General features: G+C 57.8%; 2 protein-coding genes across 6 annotated transcripts in view; one reads left to right on the top strand and one right to left on the bottom strand.

Annotated features, from left to right (window-relative positions):
- Positions 1-1,768: 1,768 nt before the first annotated feature.
- Positions 1,769-17,691, top strand: WASHC1 (WASH complex subunit 1). Its single transcript, XM_019961701.2, has 11 exons — positions 1,769-1,967; positions 4,814-4,967; positions 14,004-14,115; positions 14,322-14,468; positions 14,605-14,741; positions 14,944-15,079; positions 15,237-15,438; positions 15,532-15,696; positions 16,101-16,259; positions 17,074-17,142; positions 17,254-17,691. Exons 2-11 carry the CDS (start codon positions 4,819-4,821, stop codon positions 17,391-17,393), a joined length of 1,416 nt encoding a protein of 471 aa, XP_019817260.1. The 5' UTR covers positions 1,769-1,967; positions 4,814-4,818; the 3' UTR covers positions 17,394-17,691.
- DDX11 (DEAD/H-box helicase 11) overlaps positions 17,688-19,540 on the bottom strand; it is a 31,190-nt gene continuing 29,337 nt past the window's right edge. For 4 of the 5 annotated variants that reach the window (XM_070790299.1, XM_070790301.1, XM_070790298.1 and 1 more), the window contains 4 exons: positions 19,256-19,340; positions 18,949-19,027; positions 18,651-18,805; positions 17,688-18,568 (listed from right to left, as the gene is read on the bottom strand). In XM_070790299.1, coding sequence (XP_070646400.1) covers positions 18,539-18,568; positions 18,651-18,805; positions 18,949-19,027; positions 19,256-19,340 — 349 coding nt within the window. In that variant the 3' untranslated portion in view covers positions 17,688-18,538. The remainder of the gene's footprint in view (positions 18,569-18,650; positions 18,806-18,948; positions 19,028-19,255; positions 19,341-19,540) is intronic. The other variant, XM_070790305.1, reaches the window with a different exon arrangement.

Below are 19,540 nucleotides of genomic sequence, written 5' to 3'. Positions count from 1 at the left end.
CAAAGGCTTTGGCATAGTCAATAAAGCAGAAATAGATGTTTTTCTGGAACTCTCTTGCTTTTTCCATGATCCAGCGGATATTGGCAATTTGATCTCTGGTTCCTCTGCCTTTTCTAAAACCAGCTTGAACATCAGGAAGTTCACGGTTCACATATTGCTGAAGCCTGGCTTGGAGAATTTTGAGCATTACTTTACTAGCATGTGAGATGAGTGCAATTGTGCGGTAGTTTGAGCATTCTTTGGCATTGCCTTTCTTTGGGATTGGAATGAAAACTGACCTTTTCCAGTCCTGTGGCCACTGCTGAGTTTTCCAAATTTGCTGGCATATTGAGTGCAGCACTTTCACAGCATCATCTTTCAGGATTTGGAATAGCTTAACTGGAATTCCATCACCTCCACTAGCTTTGTTTGTAGTGATACTTTCTAAGGCCCACTTGACTTCACATTCCAGGATGTCTGGCTCTAGGTCAGTGATCACACCATCGTGATTATCTGGGTCTTGAAGATCTTTTTTGTACAGTTCTTCTGTGTATTCTTGCCATCTCTTCTTAATATCTTCTGCTTCTGTTAGGTCCATACCATTTCTGTCCTTTATCGAGCTCATCTTTGCATGAAATGTTCCTTTGGTATCTCTGATTTTCTTGAAGAGATCCCTAGTCTTTCCCCTTCTGTTGTTTTTCTCTATTTCTTTGCACTGATCGCTGAAGAAGGCTTTCTTATCTCTTCTTGCTATTCTTTGGAACTCTGCATTCAGATGTTTATATCTTTCCTTTTCTCCTTTGCTTTTCACTTCTCTTCTTTTCACAGCTGTTTGTAAGGCCTCCCCAGACAGCCATTTTGCTTTTTTGCATTTCTTTTTCATGGGAATGGTCTTGATCCCTGTCTCCTGTACAATGTCACGAACCTCATTCCATAGTTCATCAGGCACTCTATGTATCAGATCTAGGCCCTTAAATCTATTTCTCACTTCCACTGTATAATCATAAGGGATTTGATTTAGGTCATACCTGAATGGTCTAGTGGTTTTCCCTACTTTCTTCAATTTAAGTCTGAATTTGGCAATAAGGAGTTCATGGTCTGAGCCACAGTCAGCTCCTGGTCTTGTTTTTGCTGACTGTATAGAGCTTCTCCATCTTTGGCTGCAAAGAATATAATCAAGAGATAATTCTAGGTAATTCTAGACTAGGATTCTCGCTGCAGGCGGGCAGGTGAGGGGTGGGACATCACCTGGGGACAGGGATGGGGGGCAGGTGGCGGGTAAGGGAGGAAGGAATTTGGCCAGATAAGAGGGCGGAGGTTTCTGGCTAAATCGAGTGACAGGATTCTTGCTAAAACTGGGCTACGCAAGTGGAGGCCTAGTTGGGAAGAGGATTAAGAGGAGCCTGACTAAAGTGTAGTCCAGGACAGATGGTCAGGAGCTCTGAACCCATTAAACCATAACGCTTCCACCGCAATCACAGCTCTGGTTCTGTTTGGATCTGGCGGCTATGGGGCACTTCGCACAGCGTGGTCCTTCTGTGTCTGGCATTTACTATCTAAGGGAGGGCGGGCACTGGGCGGACTCTGGGGAGCTCGGCCCGCAGAGGCCAAGCCCAGAAAACACGGGCAGAGAAAGACACAATCAAGTGCATCACAGAGAAGTGGGTGGAGCGGGACCGGGGGAGGGGGCGGGGGCCTCGCGGGGGCGGGGCCACGGGGGCGGGGCCGCGCGGCGAAGGGAGCGGCTGCGCGGGGAGAGGGGGCAGAGGGCACGGGGGCGGGGCTGCGTGGGGGTCGCGTCTGGCCGCCGGGCAAGGAGGTGCTGAGGGGACCGGCGGCTGCTGGGGGCCCAGACCCGCGGCGCGTAGCCGGCGGAACTGACGGCTGGAGGCGGGGCCGGAGCTCCGGGCCGGGATCACCCAGGAGGCGGAGCGGGCGGCTGAGGGGGCCCGGCGCGTCGCGTCGCGGAAGCGGCGGGCGTAACGCAGGTGAGGGCGCAGGCCTGGCTGGGATGGCGGGACGGAGAGGGGGTGTAGGGGGTGGGTCGCCGAGGGGACGGACGGAGGCGGGAGAGGCCTCAGGGCACGCCGGCCGGGAGGCCCGGGCAGGGTGACTTCCGCCTCGGACGCCGACTGGCCGTGCGTCAGTCCGCTGGGTCCGGACTGGGCCTCCGTACGCGCCGTCGCCGCTCCCCCTTCCCCGACCCGGGGCCCCGGGGAACCCCGACCGGTTTGCGAGGAGGGCCCGGCTCCCGCCCCGCGGGCCTGCCCACCACTGGCCCGGCTCTCAGAACCCTCCCTTTGTGGCCGTCCCTCCCGGCCCCTGGTTGACCCCACAGCGCTATAACCCTGCCTGGGTTCCTGCCCGCAGCTGGTGTCGGTATGCCAATACTTGCAAATTTATTGTAAAAGCAGAATTTGTGAGAGTCGATTTGCTGTATGTTCACTCTCCTTTGAGAATCCACAGTGTTCACCAAGATTCTCTAAGCCGTAGAGTCAAAGGTAGCGTCCGCCGTCAAGGAAAAAAATACTGTGCAAGAAACTACGAGTTACATGTGTGACTTTAAAAGGGAAGAGCGAAATTAACTTAGTAATACGCTTTACTTAGCCCACTGTGTTTAAAGTATGGTCTTTTCAACGATGTCATCAGTATTTAAATTTTTAATGAGATATTTTCTTCGTTTTGGTAGGAAGTATGAAATTCGGTGTGTATTTTACACTTCGACTCCATCTACATTCAGACGAGCATCGCTTATTTCAGGTGCTCAGGAGCCCTGTAGCTTGTGGCCCCTATACCGGATGGCAGATCTGAGGCTCCAATCGTACTCCTTGCCATCAGTGTTTTTCACAGTCTGGCCACTGTCTTTCTGCTCCTCCTCCAAGGATGGTTTTATCTTCCCTGCCCAAACCACTTGCCCTTCCCTACACACCTTTGTTCAGCTGCCCCTTCTCCGTGGGGTGCTCTCCCTGCCCTCTCTCCCAGGCCTGGTAGGGAGACACAGCTTCTGCCAAAAGCTTTTCCAGACTCCCTGACCCCACTTGCTCCTTCCTCATTGTCCCCTAGCACTGGGTTCACAGCTGGATTAGAGCATTAACACCTACTGTTTAATTGTTTTCCAGGCTGTCTTCACAGCTAGCATAGCGTCTTATTCTTCTCCGTTGTGGTCAGGACCAGTGCCTGATAGTTGATCAGATAGTTGTTAGACAGAATGAGTAAAAGCTCTGGACACCTGTACTCAGGCTCTGAGTTCTTTGACAGACTTGCTGTTTCCTTCCCGGGGGGCTTTGTGCCTGTTGCACCCCCTGGTGCGTGGACAGACACACATTAGGTGGGTGACTGACCATGAGAAGTGCATCTCAAGATGAGCACAGAAAGTACCTTCTTTCTGCCTTTTCCTCCCTCTGTCTTACAGGTGGGAAAACTGAGCTACTGAACTAAGCTGGGATGCCCAGCAGAGCTGCATCACTGCAAATGCAAAGAGGGGCAGGGGTGGGGGTGGTTTGGGATCAGTTGGCTCCACTTTGGTCACTTGATGATGGGAGGAGAGGTGGGGAGGTGAGGAGTTACTCCGAGAATCCTGACGAGGGTGCTAGGCAGGCTCAGGTGTAGGAAGCTGCGGTGTTCACCACTGGAGAAAGGCTTGGAGAGCAGACTGGTCATCTCAGACCAGGAAGAGTGCTGGCCTCGGAAGGGTAGGAGAGAACAAGCTGGGTGGAAGGAAGAGTGGGGGAAGCCAGCAAAGGACGAGAAGGAGTAAGCTCCAGCATGGTGAGGATATTGGTGTGAAGCATTGAGCATAACCACTTTTCAGAGGGCAGTGCCATTCTCAGTCTGTGGGATGAGAACTGGAAAGAATCAGAGATTCAGAGAAGGCAAGCAACTTAACCCAGGTCACACAGGACTTGAAGCTCAAACAAAGCCTCCTAAACCCACCCTGGACTGACTGACCCAGCCCCACCCACACTTCTGTTGCAACCTAGGAGAGCAGGTCTGGGCCATGGTGCCAAGCTGATTAATGTCTTCTTCACGGTCTTACCGAGGGGCCATGATTAGGCCTATTTATAGGGGCTTGGTGCCTTAATATTCTGCCCGATGCCTCTCTTGCCAATCACATCAGTGCCGTCTGCAGTGATTGCTGCTTTGGTGGCACCAGGGAGCGGAGTTAATTAAAGCCAGTATAAATAGACTGACTCTGCCCTCCTCTTGCAGTTCGAAGGAGGGTTTTTCCTTCCCGTCCACCTCCCATGTGTCCTTCCTTCCTCTTGCCTCCCCCCACCCCACGAGCAGCTCTAATCTGGGAGAGCAGAAGCCGGACATCCCTGCCTCCCGCCATTGCCTGTCCTTTCTCGGGAGCTGGTCCCAGGGACCAGAAGAGGAAGAACCCAGAGTCCATATTTTCTGTGCTCTTGCAGAACCGGTGCCATTTGCTAGTACCTGGCAGTAGACACAGGCAATTCCCCACTGCCCTGCAGTCCATCCCTCTTTTTCACTCCGCAGCCACGGTTTCTTTATTGTTCATCCAGGCTTGGGAGGTTGAGGTGAGATGAGGCAGGGCCGGGGCACCTAGCCAGGTACCATGCACCCACCTTGTGGCAGCCAGTCAGTGCCCTCTGATGCCTTGTGTCCGTCTCTGGTCCTTACAGTTTCCCTTGTTCACTCAACCAGCATTGGCAGAACAGCAGCTCCTGGGAGCCCCCCGACTGCCACCCAGGCTGAAGCCGTGCAGACCATTGGGATGGGGGGCTGCGTGCATGCTCTTCTCCTGCACCTGGCCCTGTGCCGGGTGGGTGTGAGCAAGTATAGGGGGGTCCTGATGCTCCCTTCTCTCCCCCAGGCACCATGACCCCCACGGGGACCCAGCATTCCTTGGCCGGTCAGACCTATGCAGTGCCCCTCATTCAGCCAGACCTGCGGCGAGAGGAGGCCATCCAGCAGGTGGCGGATGCCCTGCAGTACCTCCAGAAGGTCTCCGGAGACATCTTCAGCAGGTGGGTGCTGCTCCCTGGCCCGGGTAGTCGTCTCGCCAGTCCCAAAGGCATCCTCTCGGAGCACCTCTGTGGTGACTCTCGGTCCTGAGGGGGACCCAGCTGGCTTCCCTGTGCCCAGGGGGCCAAGCTGGGTGCCCTGCTTAGAACTTTTTCTTGTAAGCGCTCACTGTTTACCATCCCGCTTAGCCCTGGGGTTCCCCATGCATCCACGGGCCCTGGCGGTGGTATGACTCTCCCAACTGCTCTTCCCTTGCTAGGGTGCCCTGTTCCTTCGCCTCTTCTGCCAGTCAGCCCATGGTTGGTTATCCAGCATTTCTTGTGTGCAAGGCTCTGGGCCCTTTAATAAGGCAGCATCCTTGCGCAGCTGGAGGGTCCGCTCCAGCAGCAGAGACAGACTCTAAGTGATCAGTCGAGTGTTGGTTACAGTTGTGGTAAAGCCAGTCTCTACTGTCTTGCAACACCTAACATTTGTATCGCATTAACCGTGTGCCACCCTTGACCTGAGTGTGCTCACTCATTCAACACTCCCAACAGTTTTTTTTTTTCAATATGTATTTATTTATTTGGCCGTGCTGGGTCTTAGTTGCGGCATGTGGGATCTAGCTCTCTGACCAGGGATCAAACTCAGACCCTCTGCACTGGGAGCACAGAGTCTTAGCCCGTGGACCACCAGAGAAGTCCCTCAACAACTTTTTGTTTGAGCTTCTGTTATTTCCACTTTGTCGATGAGGAAACTCTGGGAGAAGGGTCAGGAGACTTGCCTGAGCGGTGGAACTAGGAGTCACACCCATCTCTGTGATAAGAGGCCTGACTTGGTCTGCAGGGTCAGGGAAGACATTTGTGAGGAAAAGCCGGACTGGGGGAGGGGAGATATCGTGAGTGGGTAGGCTGGGGGGAAAACCTTCAAGAAAGGAGGAAGGGCATGAACTAAAGTGGAGAGGGGCCTGAGTGGAAGCCAGTGTGGCTGGAGCAAGGGGCTTCGTGAGGCTGGCAGGTGGCCTCAGTTCCTCAGTGATCCCGGGTGGGGAGTGGTGGCTGTTTGTACCCCTAGCGCTGATCCAGCTCAGCTCTCAGGCTCTTGTGATTTTTCATTCAGTGTTGGTTGAACGTGTGTGCGTGGTGTTTGCTGTTTTCTGCAAAGGTTCCCTAGTTTTGTCCTGTGTAAGGTCCTGTTTCTCTGGTCATGAGCAAACTAAGATGGGCTAGCGCTTCTCCCTGGATGCCCACGCTGTGCTTCCCCAGCTGGAGCATTTGACCGCCTGACTCAGGTCCCTCTCCTGGCCAAGTCTCCCCCACTGTCCCCTGCTTGTATCCCAGACCAGGGACCCCCACCACTGCAGCGTGCAGTCTCCTCCTCCACCAACTGGAACCCCACCTCTTCCCAGAAGCCTTCCCCAGTGGAGGCAGAAAATGGGGCCATTGTCTCCAGACGGAGAGTCCCAACGTTAGATCCACTTGACTCTAATGCCTCTGAGCTGCCTTCTAATGCACATGGCTGCCCCAGGCCCTGGAGAAGGCGATGGCACCCCACTCCAGTACTCTTGCCTGGAAAATCCCATGGAGGGAGGAGCCTGGAAGGCTGCAGTCCATGGGGTCGCTGAGGGTTGGACACGACTGAGCGACTTCACTTTCACTTTTCACTTTCACGCATTGGAGAAGGAAATGGCAACCCACTCCAGTGTTCTTGCCTGGAGAATCCCAGGGACGGGGGAGCCTGTGGGCTGCCGTCTCTGGGGTTGCACAGGGTCGGACACGACTGAAGCGACTTAGCAGCAGCAGCCCCAGGCCTCTCCAGGATGTGAATGTAACTGAGAGTGGGGCCTCATTAAGGGGGTTGACTCTGGAGCGGACTTCCTGGCTCCAGTCTGGCTTCCCCATTTGCTTGCTCTTAACCTCCCTATAAAGCCTCAACGTTACCATCCATAGAATGGCAGTGATAATGGTGCCTTCCTCAGAGGATCATTGTTAAGATGAAATGAATTGAAATGTGTAAAGGAACCGAAGTGCCTGGTGTATAGTAAGCATCCAGTAAATGTTCTCTCTTGTTATCTGGTAACATCATGTCTGCTCATTTGCCGCCTATGCTAGCCCTCCATTACCTGTTGTCAATAGTTATAGAAGGTGTTAGGTGCTAAATATATCCAGGGGTCACCTAAGCAAGAGGACACAGGCCTTTAAAAGCCACTAGTGCCAGAGTCCGGTCGCCCCGCACCTCGTGATGAAACAGTCCGTCAGAGATGCTTGTGTTTCCTCACCAGGACCATGACTGCGTGCCTGTCTGTCTGAGGGGAGCACTGGATTCTTAGCGTGCTTTCCATTCCTGTAGACATCTCCAGGTTCCTCTGCTCCTGGATGGGAGAAGCAGAGGGCAGGAAGGCCATGTCACATGGAGGGGTGGTGGGCTCGTTGAGGCCGAGGGCTGGCAGGGTGCTCCCCTAAACAGCTGACTTCTGGTGGTCCTGCCCCTCTCCCAGCAGGCGCCCGGCGTTCGGGACTGAGGGATACCGATGGTGCATGGCCATGTGGTCCCTGTGCTCAGGGGCTGCGTCATCTCAGGGGAGAGCCACCGGCTGAGCTGATTCTGAGCCGTGTAGCATGCACTGTGTGGGCACCTGGGGATCCAGAGGAGAGAGGAGCAAGACTTAGCAGCACATTTATCAGTTAGATTCCCCAAGCCAACTGAAGCAAAAGTAACCAGTCGGCAGAGCAGGCTTTGGAGCCGCAGGGCTCAGTGATGTCGTGAGGACCGGTTTGCTTTCATCCCCTCCCTACTTGCTGCCTCTGGGTTGGCCCCACTCCCAGACAGGCCTTGCTCTGGCAAGGGGACCAGTGGGCCCACAGCTCAGGTCCAGCAGGAAAGAGCGCCTCCACAGAAGCCCCAGCCTCACGGCGGTCCCAGAGCCATGGCTGGGGCAGCGTGGGGGTAACACAGCGGCTGGCCTAGCCCTTGGTCACATGCCTAATCCCCAGAACCTAGGGTTTAACCTGAAATGTGGGGACCAGGCCTGTGGGAGCAGTGGCATCCCCAGTGGAGGCTGGCTGTGATGAAATGAGGGAGCAGATGGTGAGAGGAACATGACCGCCTGCTCCCGGGTCAGGGAAGGCCTCCTGAAGGGGGGCCACATGGGGCAGGTTCTGCTGAGGGGTAGGGAATGCAGTCTGCATGGGACCTGGAAAGGGGCGCCAGGGGCTTGAGGCTGCCTGGGCGGCAGGGACCTGAGCACCCCAGCCCAGAAGCCACTGTCCCTGCGGTCCGCTCCTTCACTGCAGGATGGAGTGAAAGTCAGCCTCTGTGTTTGCGCCCCCCACCACCAAGCCCTTCTCATGTCCCCCCAACGCTGGGACGGTCCCTGGTGGGAGGAGTGGGTGAGGGGAGAGCTGGGCCACATCAGGGCTGTGAGGGCTTCTCCCAGCTGGACGGGGCTTTGAGCTTAAGCGCAGGGCTTTGGGAGCCTGGATGGGTTCTGAGCAGGAAGTGATGGGACAGAGAGCTGGGAGGGGTCATCAGGCAGCTGCACAGGGGCCAAGGAGGTGGCTGCGGTGCAGGGCAGGCGGGTAAGAGACACTTTAAAGGGAACGGTGATGGGACATGGTGACAGATTGGGAACGAGGTCGAAGGCGGGGAGGGGGAGGGGACGACAAGGAGTGGGGATGCCGAGCCCTGTCCCCCTATCCCCCAGCTGCCTACAAGCCTGAGGCTCTTCTGTCCTCATGGGCTTTTGCAGTGGGGATGTGACCCCAGCTTGGAATCGCTCCCCTTGAACGTACTCCTCTTGCAGAGAGGAGCCCCCTCGCCTCCCCTCCCCTCCCCTCCCCTCTGTTCAGGCCCAGGCCCAGCCCTTGGCCCCCCTGGAGCCCGTGCCCAGCTCTGCAGGCAGGTGAGCTCATAGGGTATTAGCATTCCGAACCGGGTCCTTCTCCCGCTCTGCTCTGCCGCAGCCAAGTCTACAGAGCTGGAGAGAATGACAAGGACCTTGCAGGCGCCCGGACCGCTCCTCACAGCCCCTCCCCGGCCTCTTCTCCTGCCTAGCAGACCTCCCGCCCTCACCTGCCCCTCGTCACCTGGGAGATGCCAGCCCCAAAATAGCTACCCAGAGACGTCACCTGCTCCACATGACTTAGATGACGTGCAGAGGGGCTGCAGGAGGAGTGCAGTGGACTGTGTGAACGGCGGGTTTCGAGACGGCCCTTCCGGCGGCCCCAGCCTGACCTCTTGCCCTCTGCAGAGCTTTTCCCTTGTCTTTTCTTCCTTCCCCCCACCACCTCTCCTCCCCTCTCTTCCTCCTCACTTCCTCCATCCTCTCCCCTTCCTCCATGCTCCCCTCCTCCCCCCAATTGGCACCTGGTGCCTCCTAGGGTTAGGAGGCCTCAATCAGCCGCCTGCATAATTAGCAGATCGCTCTTAATTACCCCAGCTAGTGGAGAAGATCCAGGGGAAAGCAAGAGCTGCTCAGAGGGCTGATGGCGGGGTTCTGGGGAGGGGAGGGAAGTGGCAGTTAGGGCTGGGGGTCTTCCCCTGCCCCCCACCAGCAGCTGACTGGTATGATGCTGGGAGCATCAGCAGCCCCAAGGGAGCCCTGGGCCTGCCTGGCTCCATAGGCGATCTCCACAGAGGGTTGTGGGGATCAGCTTCAGCTTCGGAGGTGATGGGACAGGCAGCCCAGGCGCTGTCCTGGCCCCCTGGGGGCCTCGTTGACCTTGATCGCCTCACGCCCCAGGCCCTGGCAGAGGAACTCTCTGCCCTCCACGGTGCTCCCTTGCAGTGTGCCGTGTCCTTGTCTGGAGTCTGGAATGTTCTTCTCCGGGTCTACTCAGCACTGCCTGGGGCCCCTCACCCCACCCAGTCTGTGGGTGGTCCAGGCAGGTGTTGACCATGTTCTGGGAACTTGTTGGCTTGTCTGGGTCATGAGACACACATCACTGACTTTGACCTTTATGGCAGCTCTCCGATGTAGAAGTTACTAGCTTTGCTTCTCATCTGAAGAAGGTGGGACATGGACCAGTTAAGTGACCTGCCCACGGCCATACTGCTCCTGTCCCCAGGGCTTGGGGACATGGCAGCTGTCTGTCTCCTTGGAAACAGGCGTGTGTTGCCTGATTTCTCTCTGCCCCAGGCTCTGAGCAGACCCGCTGAGCCTGCCCCTCCCTGCTGGGGTCCTGGTGACACTGTGCGGACGCAGCTGCAGGGATGAGCCTGGAAGCTGAGCCGTGGGGTCTAGATGAGGAACAAACAAGCCACCCTCTTGGCACCGTCTTGTTCACAGTGGATGTTGCTGATCAGTCCTGGCTCTCGGGCCCCACCCCACGTGCCCCCGCAGGCCTTCCTTCCCAACACTGCCTTCCAGCCTGTCCCTGCCATCAGGAGAGATGACCCGCCAGCTGAAACCTCTTCTCTCACCCTTGGTCTGAGACTGGGCTGCCTGAGGCCTTTGCAACAAGCAGGACATTACTTAGATAAGAATAGAACTCTGGGAATTTCATCTTCCGTCCTGTCCCTCACAGGAGTCCACCCCGGAGCACCCCGACAGTGGGCATCCGGCTGGAGTCTGATGGCTTCCCAGGCCAGACAGTGGTTTACGAGGACGTTCTCCTCTGCAGCACTGAGGTCTGCATCCGCGTCACACACACTGCTCCCCCCGCCACGGACTCTGATGCACCCACTCTCTGCAGTGACAATTGCTTTCCCACCTGACAGCACTGGCGGTCTTCTGGTATCGGAAGGGAGTTACATTCTCAGTCATCTCATCTTTACGGGGATGCTTTCCTCTGCAGCACTGAGGTCTGCGTCCATGTCACACCCACTGCCACCGCCACCGCGGACTCTGATGCACCCACTCTCTGCAGTGACAATTGCTTTCCCACCTGACAGCACTTGAGGTCTTCTGCTATCTGAAGGGAGTTACATTCTCAAAGTCATCTCATCTTTAGACCGAATGTCCTTCACTTACCTTGTATGACGTGAGCTTCTCACTGCTCACCTTGCTCCTCACCCTCCTCTGGACGTTCGTTACCTCGTCACGTCTTACCTAGCTGCTGTGTTCCAGGTCAGGCGCTGTCCCAGGTGCTAGTGATGCAACCGTGACTCAGGCAGAGCCTGTAGCCCGGAAGGGAATTCAGGGTCCTTTTAACGTGTGGACCTGGTTTGAAGGGGACACGGCTGTGGATGAGTGGGATGTCCAGGAGATGAGCTCATGAATCCAGGGCTCTGCTTCCTCTGCCGTGCCTCCAAGAGAGTGGACGTCCTGTTTGTTGAAAGAAGGTGGGAAAGGAACATGGTGCCGTGTGCTCCACGCACTCACTTCCTTAGTCCAGGTTGCCATTAGCGCCTAGGTGACCAAAGTCGTCAGGTCCTCCTTCACCTGAACTCCTGCTCAACCTCTATCTGCTGCATTTGTGCACTTGGCTTTTTAAGCCTGAGTGCTGAGCTTCATAGTCATTCTGTATCAGTGTCACCTTTCCTGGCCTTTCAGCTCACGTGGGTCTTGATTCCGCCATGCAGACCTTTTGGGGGCCTTCTCACTGGATACTCCAGCTTCCTCATCAAGCACTAGGTGAGCTGTGCGAGGCCCTTCCAGAGACCTTTGTTCACGACTGAAATCAGCCCACGGTGCCTTCCAGGTGCTGCTGTTCCCTGGCTCGCTCTGATTTTTCCTATGTGTGCTCTTCTCCAGCCCCCAGCTCCATCTCGTCCACAGGACTTTGTGAGAAGCCATCAGCATCCTTGCTGACTCAGGCTGTACTGTGTAAGGTTTTTCCCCTCATACAGCAGGCTAATAACCCTGTCAGAAAACGCTGTAAATTTAGAACAGTGCTGGCCCCGGGGATCCACCTCTTCCATTTCAGATTTCTCAGGACCCTGTATTTAATAATCCATTCCAGAAATTTGCCAGGGCTCACTGTTAAGCTTGATGTCTGCAACTGTGAGAAATCAGACAGAGAGCAGGCTCTGTCTGTGTCCAGTTCTGATGTCCACCCTCTATGCCGCCGTTACGTTAACTGTGAGGTTGCTTCATCCCCCAGCAGCATGGGGCTGAGCTGGGAACTAGAGGAGATGGCCTGTGTGCAAGTAGAGAACCCGTCCTCCCTGCCAGAAAGTGGGCCCAGACAGGTCACTGGTTCCATATCTCCTGGAAGGAAGCTGTGCCTTTTGTTCTGGTATGCGTTGCTGCCCCACTCAGACCAGCCTGTCAAGGAAAACTAAGCTGGTTTGGGTACATGCTTGGAGCCCATCCTATGCGTCCCCAAGCCCCTGCACACGAGCGGCCACAGGAGTAATCAAGGAGACTTCATCGGGGTGGAGACCCTGGGCTTGTGAAACTGGCTGATGAGGGCTGGTAAAAAGTCCTTGAGTTCCCTCGCCATGTGGTCTCTGACCAGAGACCACGGGCCCTTCTGCCATCTACCAGCTGTGGCCGTGGTCAGGGGCTGGTGTTCCTGGAGGTAGGGGGACTCTTGGGCAGAGGGCACCCTGGTGGGGTGGGCTGGGGCTCCTGGGAAGTGAGAAGAACCTTGTGCTGCTGAATAGTGAAAGTGAGGTGCGTGTGCATTTACCTTGGGGCATGTGGTGTTGGCCATTCAGTGACCACAGAGGAGCCCTTCAGGTGCCCGGCACAGTGCCACGTGCTGGGAACACAGCAGAGAACAGAGCCCCAAGTGCAGGAGCCCCCAGGCAGGAGACATGTGGCGACAGGTGGTTCTTGTTCAGTTGCTAAGTCATGTCCAATCTTTGCGACCTCATGAACTACAGTATGCTAGGCTTCCCTGTCCTTCACTACCTCCCTGAGTTTGCGCAAACTCACATCCATGGAGTCACTGATGCCATCCAGCCATCTCATCCTCTGTCACCCCCTTCTCCCCTTGCCCTCAGTCTTTCCCAGCAACAGGGTCTTTTCCAGTGCATTGGCTCTTCACATCAGTTCAACATTGACTTCTTTTAGGATTGACTGGTTTGATCTCCTTGCAGTCCAAGGGACTCTCAAAGGTCTTCTCCAGCACCACAGTTGGAAAGCATTAATTCTTTGGTGCTCAGCCTTTATGGTCCAGCTCTCACATCCCTGCATGACTACTGGAAAAACCATAGCTTTGACTCTGCAGACCTTTGTTGGCAAAATGATGTCTCTGTGATGGTGACAGGTGGCAGTGTGTAACAATAGAGCCTACTAGGGGTTGGAAAGTGACAGTGAGTTTTAAACTCTGTCTCCGGGAGGCTTTGGCCAGGGGCTGAGTGGAGTGAAGGACCAGCCGTGTGGGGAGACGGCTGGGCCGTATGACAAGGCAGCGTTGGGCATATTCAGGAACTAAAAGGGTACCCTATTGCCGGAGCCCGCTAATCCTGGCAAGGGGAGGGACAGCCCTTTGGCAGCCCACCCACAGCTGTGAGAACCTCAATGGGGACTAGGGTTTACCCAGAGCCGCCTGCCCTGAGTCAGGCGGTTCCTTATGGACAGCTCTGGGACTGGAATCAGGGCCAGTCTGGCCTGTTTCTCAGTCTCGCTAAGCTCTAATTTCCTCCATTTCAGTCATGAAGATTCTGTCTCTGCTCACCTGGGCCTGAGAATGAAAGCCCTGGTGGGTGGGCACTATATCCTTTCAGGTGGCACGTACAGGTGCCAGCTTGGTGCCAGGGTGATTGCCTGTCCCTGCCCAGAGCTCCAGGGAACGGAATATAGTCTGTTCCCAGACCGTTCAGATTGGATGGTTCTGATCGAGGGCACTTGGGCAGTTCCAGGATCAGCCCTGACAAGCAGGATATCGCCGTTTTAAGAGCCCTTACCTGAGGGCTTCCCTAGCGGTCCAGGGGTTAAGACTGTGTCTGCACTGCAGGGGCATGGGTTCAATCCCTGGTCGGGCACTTAAGATCCTGCATGTTGTGGGGCGTGGCCAAAACACAAAATTCAGGCACAAGCCCTTACCCGAGTCCTCGTTCGCCTGTTTGCTGTTGGAAACAGAAGGGGGGCCAGAGGCTGCAGGGGCTTGGGGAGGAGCCTCCAGCCCTGGTTATTAGTTTTTGTTTTGCCTTTTTTTTTTTGGTGGCAGGATCTCCCAGCGAGTAGAGCTCAGCCGGAGTCAGCTGCAGGCCATCGGGGAGAGGGTGTCCTTGGCCCAGGCCAAGATCGAGAAGATCAAGGGCAGCAAGAAAGCCATCAAGGTAGCAAGCGTGTAGCTCTGTTCTCTGGCTGGTTGGTGGTCCCCAAAGTCCTCTTCTTTCCCCTCTCCCCATGCCTCTGAAGCTGCCAGGTCCCTGCTTCCGCTACCCCTCAGGTTTCCTCCTGCCCACAATCCCTCCACCCCAAACCCGGATGGCTGGAGCTTCTCAGGCCCCAGCAGGAGTGACCAGACGCCCTGTGTCCACAGGTGTTCTCCAGCGCCAAGTACCCTGCCCCTGAGCGCCTGCAGGAGTACGGCTCCATCTTCATGGGGGCCCAGGACCCCGGCCTGCAGAGGCGTCCCCGCCACAGGATCCAGAGCAAGCACCGCCCCCTGGATGAGCGGGCCCTGCAGGTCTACGGGGGTGCCCTGCACCCTGGGGGGAACTGAGGCCCCAGAGGATTCTGACTGCTGGGGGAGTGGGGGGAGCACTTTGGCCTGGAGCCGAAACTTGCCTCCCTCAGTCAATTCCCATCTCCCCACACCCCAGGAGAAGCTGAAATTCTTCCCCGTGTGTGTGAACACCAAGCCAGAGCCTGAAGACGAGGCTGAGGAAGGGCTGGGCGGACTCCCCAGCAACATCAGCTCTGTCAGCTCCCTGCTGCTCTTCAACACCACCGAGAACCTGTGAGTGGGGGCGGGGGGGCGGGGGACCAGGGGGTCTCCAGGCTCAGGTGCAGCAGAAGTCTATGGCCCGGGAACCAGGAAGCTCGTAAGGCCTGGGAGGCCATAATCCTGACTTGAGCTGTGGCCCTAACGATGTGAGAAGGGTGGTCCAGCCCGAGGGCCGAGCACAGGCGCTGCATCCCCTGCCCTCTGCCTTCTCCAGGTACAAGAAGTACGTCTTCCTGGACCCCCTGGCCGGTGCTGTCACCAAGACCCACGTGATGCTGGGGGCCGAGACAGAGGAGAAGCTGTTCGATGCCCCTTTGTCCATCAGCAGGAGAGAGCAGCTGGAGCGGCAGGTGGACGGAGACAATGCCTGGGTGTGGGGGAGGTGTGGCCCCCCAGTGTTGTCTGGACCAGGGGTCTGATGAGCCCCCTACCCGCCCAGCTGTGCTTGGGGGCCTGGGAACCTCCAAGGCCCGTTCCCTGGCTCCCCTCACCCTCCCAAACCCACAGGTCCCAGAGAACTACTTCTACGTGCCCGACCTGGGCCAGGTGCCAGACATCGACGTACCGTCCTACCTGCCTGACCTGCCAGGCGTGGCCGACGACCTCATGTACAGCGCGGATCTGGGCCCTGGCATCGCCCCCTCTGCCCCTGGCGCCATTCCCGAGCTGCCCACCTTCCACACGGAGGTGGCCCAGCCCTTCAAGCCAGGTGGGCCAAGAGCTGGGGACGGACTGGGGTGGGCGCTGCCCTGCTCAGCCTCTTGCCTCCTAAGGTACCTGACACTCTCGATTTCTGTCCCAGACCTCGAGGATGGGGTGCTGACGGCACGCCCACCGCCCCCGCCACCTCCACCGCCTCCCCCAGCTCCAGCCGTGCTGATGAGTGTCCCCCCACCTCCGCCCCCGCCACAGGCCCCACCAGGACAGCCCGCCAAGGGGGACGACAGCGGGGGTGCATCCCCTTCAGGTAGGGGCAGTCCTGGGGCGTGTGGGTGGGGGAGGGGCGCCTCCAACTTCTGGATCCCTGGAGGGGTTTCTGTAGCTTAAGTGGTCATCAATTCTAGATTTTCAGAATAGTTCTGATTTCAAAATCACATTTTCCCAAGTTCATAAAGTAGTGGTTCCGAACGGTATCTGTGGGGCCCTGAAATTCTAACCTTCCGGGTAGAGGGAGCCTGGACCCCCATTCCCCTTGAACTAGTGACAGGGCTGCTAGTAACCATGGAAAATACAGCGAGAGTCCCCGCGTGTGAAGACACACCCTTCAGTGGTGTGTCTCCCGGGCTACCTCGGCACCTACCCTGGGTGGTGCTGGCCCACAGCCTGGCTCCACCCCAGCAGCCTTTCTTCTTCGCGCCTTCCACCCTTCAGCCCCGGTCCAGGGAGCGCCCAAGGAAGTGGTTGACCCCTCCAGTGGCCGGGCCACTCTGCTAGAGTCCATCCGCCAGGCCGGGGGCATCGGCAAGGCCAAGCTCCGCAGTGTCAAGGAGCGCAAGCTGGAGAAGAAGAAGCAGAAGGAGCAGGAGCAAGGTGAGTCTGGACCCGCTGCAGGAGGGCGCTCTGCCCGCGTCTCCAGGGGCTGTGCAGGCTGCCCCGGCGTGTGTGGGCCCCTCCTGCCCGGTGGTGGAGCCTGCTTAGACTCGGCCAATTGTCCAAGGAAACAGGGACTAGGGATATTTTTAGAGACGGGGACCTGGCTGTGTCCCACTTCTCGAGGCCCCTTGAGGCTCCAGGCTACGTCAGCTGTGCATCCAGTGCTGACAGATGCCACGTCTGGGCCCAAAGCAGCCGTGCTCTGGGATCCCAGCCCTGAGTCATCCCCGCTGTGCTTCTGAGCACCAGCCGGGGACCCCGGGGCAGGCTCCTCTGTCCAGTGCTGCTCCCTGTGCCCGTCTCAGGACAGTGGTGACTCTGCTCCCTGTGCCCGTCTCAGGGCGGCAGCAACTCAGCTCTGTGCCCGTCTCAGGGTGGCGGCAACTCAGCTCTGTGCCTGTCTCAGGGCGGCAGCAACTCCACTCCCTGTGTCCGTCTCAGGGAGGTGGTGACTCTGCTCCCTGTGCCCGTCTCAGGGCGGCAGCAACTCTGCTCTCTGCCCATCTCAGGGCCGCGGCGACTCCGCTCCCTGTGCCTGACTCAGAGCAGTGGCGACTCCGTTACTCAGTGGTCACCTGCTTCCCTAGTAACACTGACCAGTGCTCCAGGAGCTGTGGTGACCTGGTGGCTGTGGAGGGGCCAGGGTTTTGACAGTGCAGAGGACCCCAGGATTGAGCCCCGGGGTGTCACATGGGCTGGACTGAGCCCACCCCGTGTGCCTTCACCTTGTCCCCGTGCTTTCCCACTGCAGTGAGAGCCACCAGCCAGGGCGGGGACCTGATGTCGGACCTTTTCAACAAGCTGGCCATGAGGCGCAAAGGTAGGAAGCAGGACCCCCGTGCCGCCTCCTTCCTCACGGTTTTCAGGTCTCTAGGGCCTGGGTGGCCTGGTGCCCCAGACCAGCTCCTCACTCCAGTGTCTGCCCTCCCAGGCATCTCCGGGAAAGGACCTGGATCCGGGGCCAGCGAGGGGCCAGGGGGAGCCTTCGCCCGGATGTCAGACTCCATCCCGCCCCTGCCTCCCCCACAACAGCCCCCGGGCGAGGAAGATGAGGATGACTGGGAGTCCTAGGGCTGGGCTTACCCTCCCCCAGGTCCCTGGGTGCACCACACCCCTGTGCACAACAGCTGAACCGGCTCCTTGAGGGACAGGGTCATGGAGGACTCTCCAGCTCTCTTGCTGGGATCTTCAAGGAGCAAGGAGGTTGCTTTCGGAGGCCAAACTGGGGAGAGGGGGAGGCATAGTGGCGGGGGGCGACCTCTGCCTTTGCTCCAGCCCCCTTCACCAGCGTGTGCCCCTCCTCCCTAGAGAGACTGCGGTAAAACAGTACATGAATCAATAAAGAAGTGATGCAAGACGCGAGCCTAAACCAGCAGTGCACTTTTAATTAAGGAGCCCTAGCTGTGCAGACGCCCCTTGGAGCTGGGGCCTAGGTGGCGGGGGTGCGTTGCACGGAGGGAGGGCTGTTTCCACACAGGCAAGTGTCTCCCTGATGGACACGGGTCTCTAAAAATAGCCATGCTGAGAGCCTAATGGCCCTCGGCATAATCGCTGATGTCAGGGGAGGTGGTGTCTTGGCGTCTGCTCCGTGGCTGAGCGGGAGGCCCTGGAGCCAGGCCAGGAGGAGGATCCTGCTGGCAGGGCCAGGGGCAGGTGAGGGCCAGCAGTGTGGGAGGAAGTGAAGCCGGGAGGTTGGGGAGCAGTTTAAGGACTTAACGGTGGCTGAGGGGACCGGAAGCTGGGGCAGAACGGCCCTGCAGACACCAGGAGGTGGGGATGGATAACATTCTGAGTTTCCGAGGGTGAAAGGTCTGGGACAGCTATTTCAGTGAGAAAGGGAGAGGCTGGAAGAGCCATCTCACCTTTGAGAATGTGGATTCTGCGAAACAGGGCAGGGTGGCTGCAGCCTCCACAGCCGCTCACAGACCAGCCAGGAATCAGCAGGCCCATGAGCAGAAGACAGACTCCATCCAGGCAGGGCAGCTGCCCGGGGGTGAGCCCAGGAATGGTGGGGTCACTGTTTCTTCGGGGTCAGCCTCGTTGTCTCCTGCTGGCTGGTCCACCTATTCCTGCATACTGGCAGCCCAATGAGTCCCAAAGGGGCTCCCACAGCAGTCCCTTCTCAGGCAGGATCCCTGCAGACCAAGCTCATGATGAAGTTGCCCATGGGCAGGTAAAGGGAGGGCCTGGCGACCAGGCAGCGGTGTGACCACCAGTCAGCAAAGGCCAGCTTTCTCTCGATGGAACTGCAGAGAGGGAAAGACCATGACACCAGACTGGGGCAGGGGCGGGAGAGTCTCAGGGAGACAGGAGAAGGGCAGGACTGACCTTCCGCAGAGCAGCAAAGGCAGGGCCAAAGGTGGCTTTGACCTCCACGCGGTCCCGGATCCAGGCCGGCAGCTTGGCCTGGATGGCTGGGGAGGCGTACCGTTGGTCCAGGAGCACTATGCTGGCAAAGTCCTTCTGGTGCCTGATGGCCCTGCCTGGACAGAACGGGGACGGGTCTTCCTACTGTGCCCCTCCCCTTGCTCAGTGCTCAGGCCGGAGAGACGCAGGTGAAACTGCTCCTTCCTGTCACCTCAGCCCGCAGCCACCCCTCCCGCCAGCAGCACCGCCCCAGGCTCACCTATGGACTGGTTGACAGCCTTCATGCACAGGTTCTCCACCAGCACCTTCCCAGGGCGGGCCTGGCCTGGGCCTCTGGGCTGCGAAGGGCAGAGAGGACCCATCAGGGTTGATGTCTGCCTCCCGCGAGGTCACGACTGACCGAGGCTCTGGGGCGAGACCAGTGGGCCTCATGGGCACCAGCAGCCGATACAACAGGTGACGGCACGAAGACACCCAGAAGTACGGAAGCACGTCCGTCCCTCTGGGGCAAACAGGCACACACGTCGAGGGGTAGTTGCGGCTGTGGGAGGCATGGGGGTACTCACAAGTGTCTGGTCCAGATAAGCCATCTTCTCCTGCAGCTCTGGAGACATGATGTTGGGGTAGGGCATGCCCACCATGACCACACACCTAGGGCGGAGGCACACATGAGCTGGGGCATGTGGGCGGTTCCCAAGGCCCAGGACGAGGGGCCTGTCCTCACCCACCATCACCAGCTTCCTTTGGCCTCTCCTTCCCCTCATCCCTGCTACCTAGAGCAAGTTCTCTCGTCAGCCCAGACGTCCAGTCTAGACCAGGGAACCAAGTCCTGATCCACTGAGGGCAGCCTG

This window comes from Bos indicus, chromosome 5 (assembly GCF_029378745.1).
Source record: "Bos indicus isolate NIAB-ARS_2022 breed Sahiwal x Tharparkar chromosome 5, NIAB-ARS_B.indTharparkar_mat_pri_1.0, whole genome shotgun sequence".
In the NCBI taxonomy this organism is placed as follows: domain Eukaryota; kingdom Metazoa; phylum Chordata; class Mammalia; order Artiodactyla; family Bovidae; genus Bos; species Bos indicus.
Note: the sequence above shows the minus strand (reverse complement) of the source record. Positions and strands in the feature narration are given on the sequence as shown.

Bases quoted from the DNA above. Each gene is read 5' to 3' on its own strand.
- WASHC1 (XM_019961701.2), top strand. From the start codon at position 4,819: ATGACCCCCACGGGGACCCAGCATTCCTTGGCCGGTCAGACCTATGCA. The intron at 14,116-14,321 runs GTAGCAAGCGTG...CTGTGTCCACAG, and splicing joins GCAGCAAGAAAGCCATCAAG to GTGTTCTCCAGCGCCAAGTA. The intron at 14,469-14,604 runs GTCTACGGGGGT...CCCACACCCCAG, and splicing joins TGGATGAGCGGGCCCTGCAG to GAGAAGCTGAAATTCTTCCC.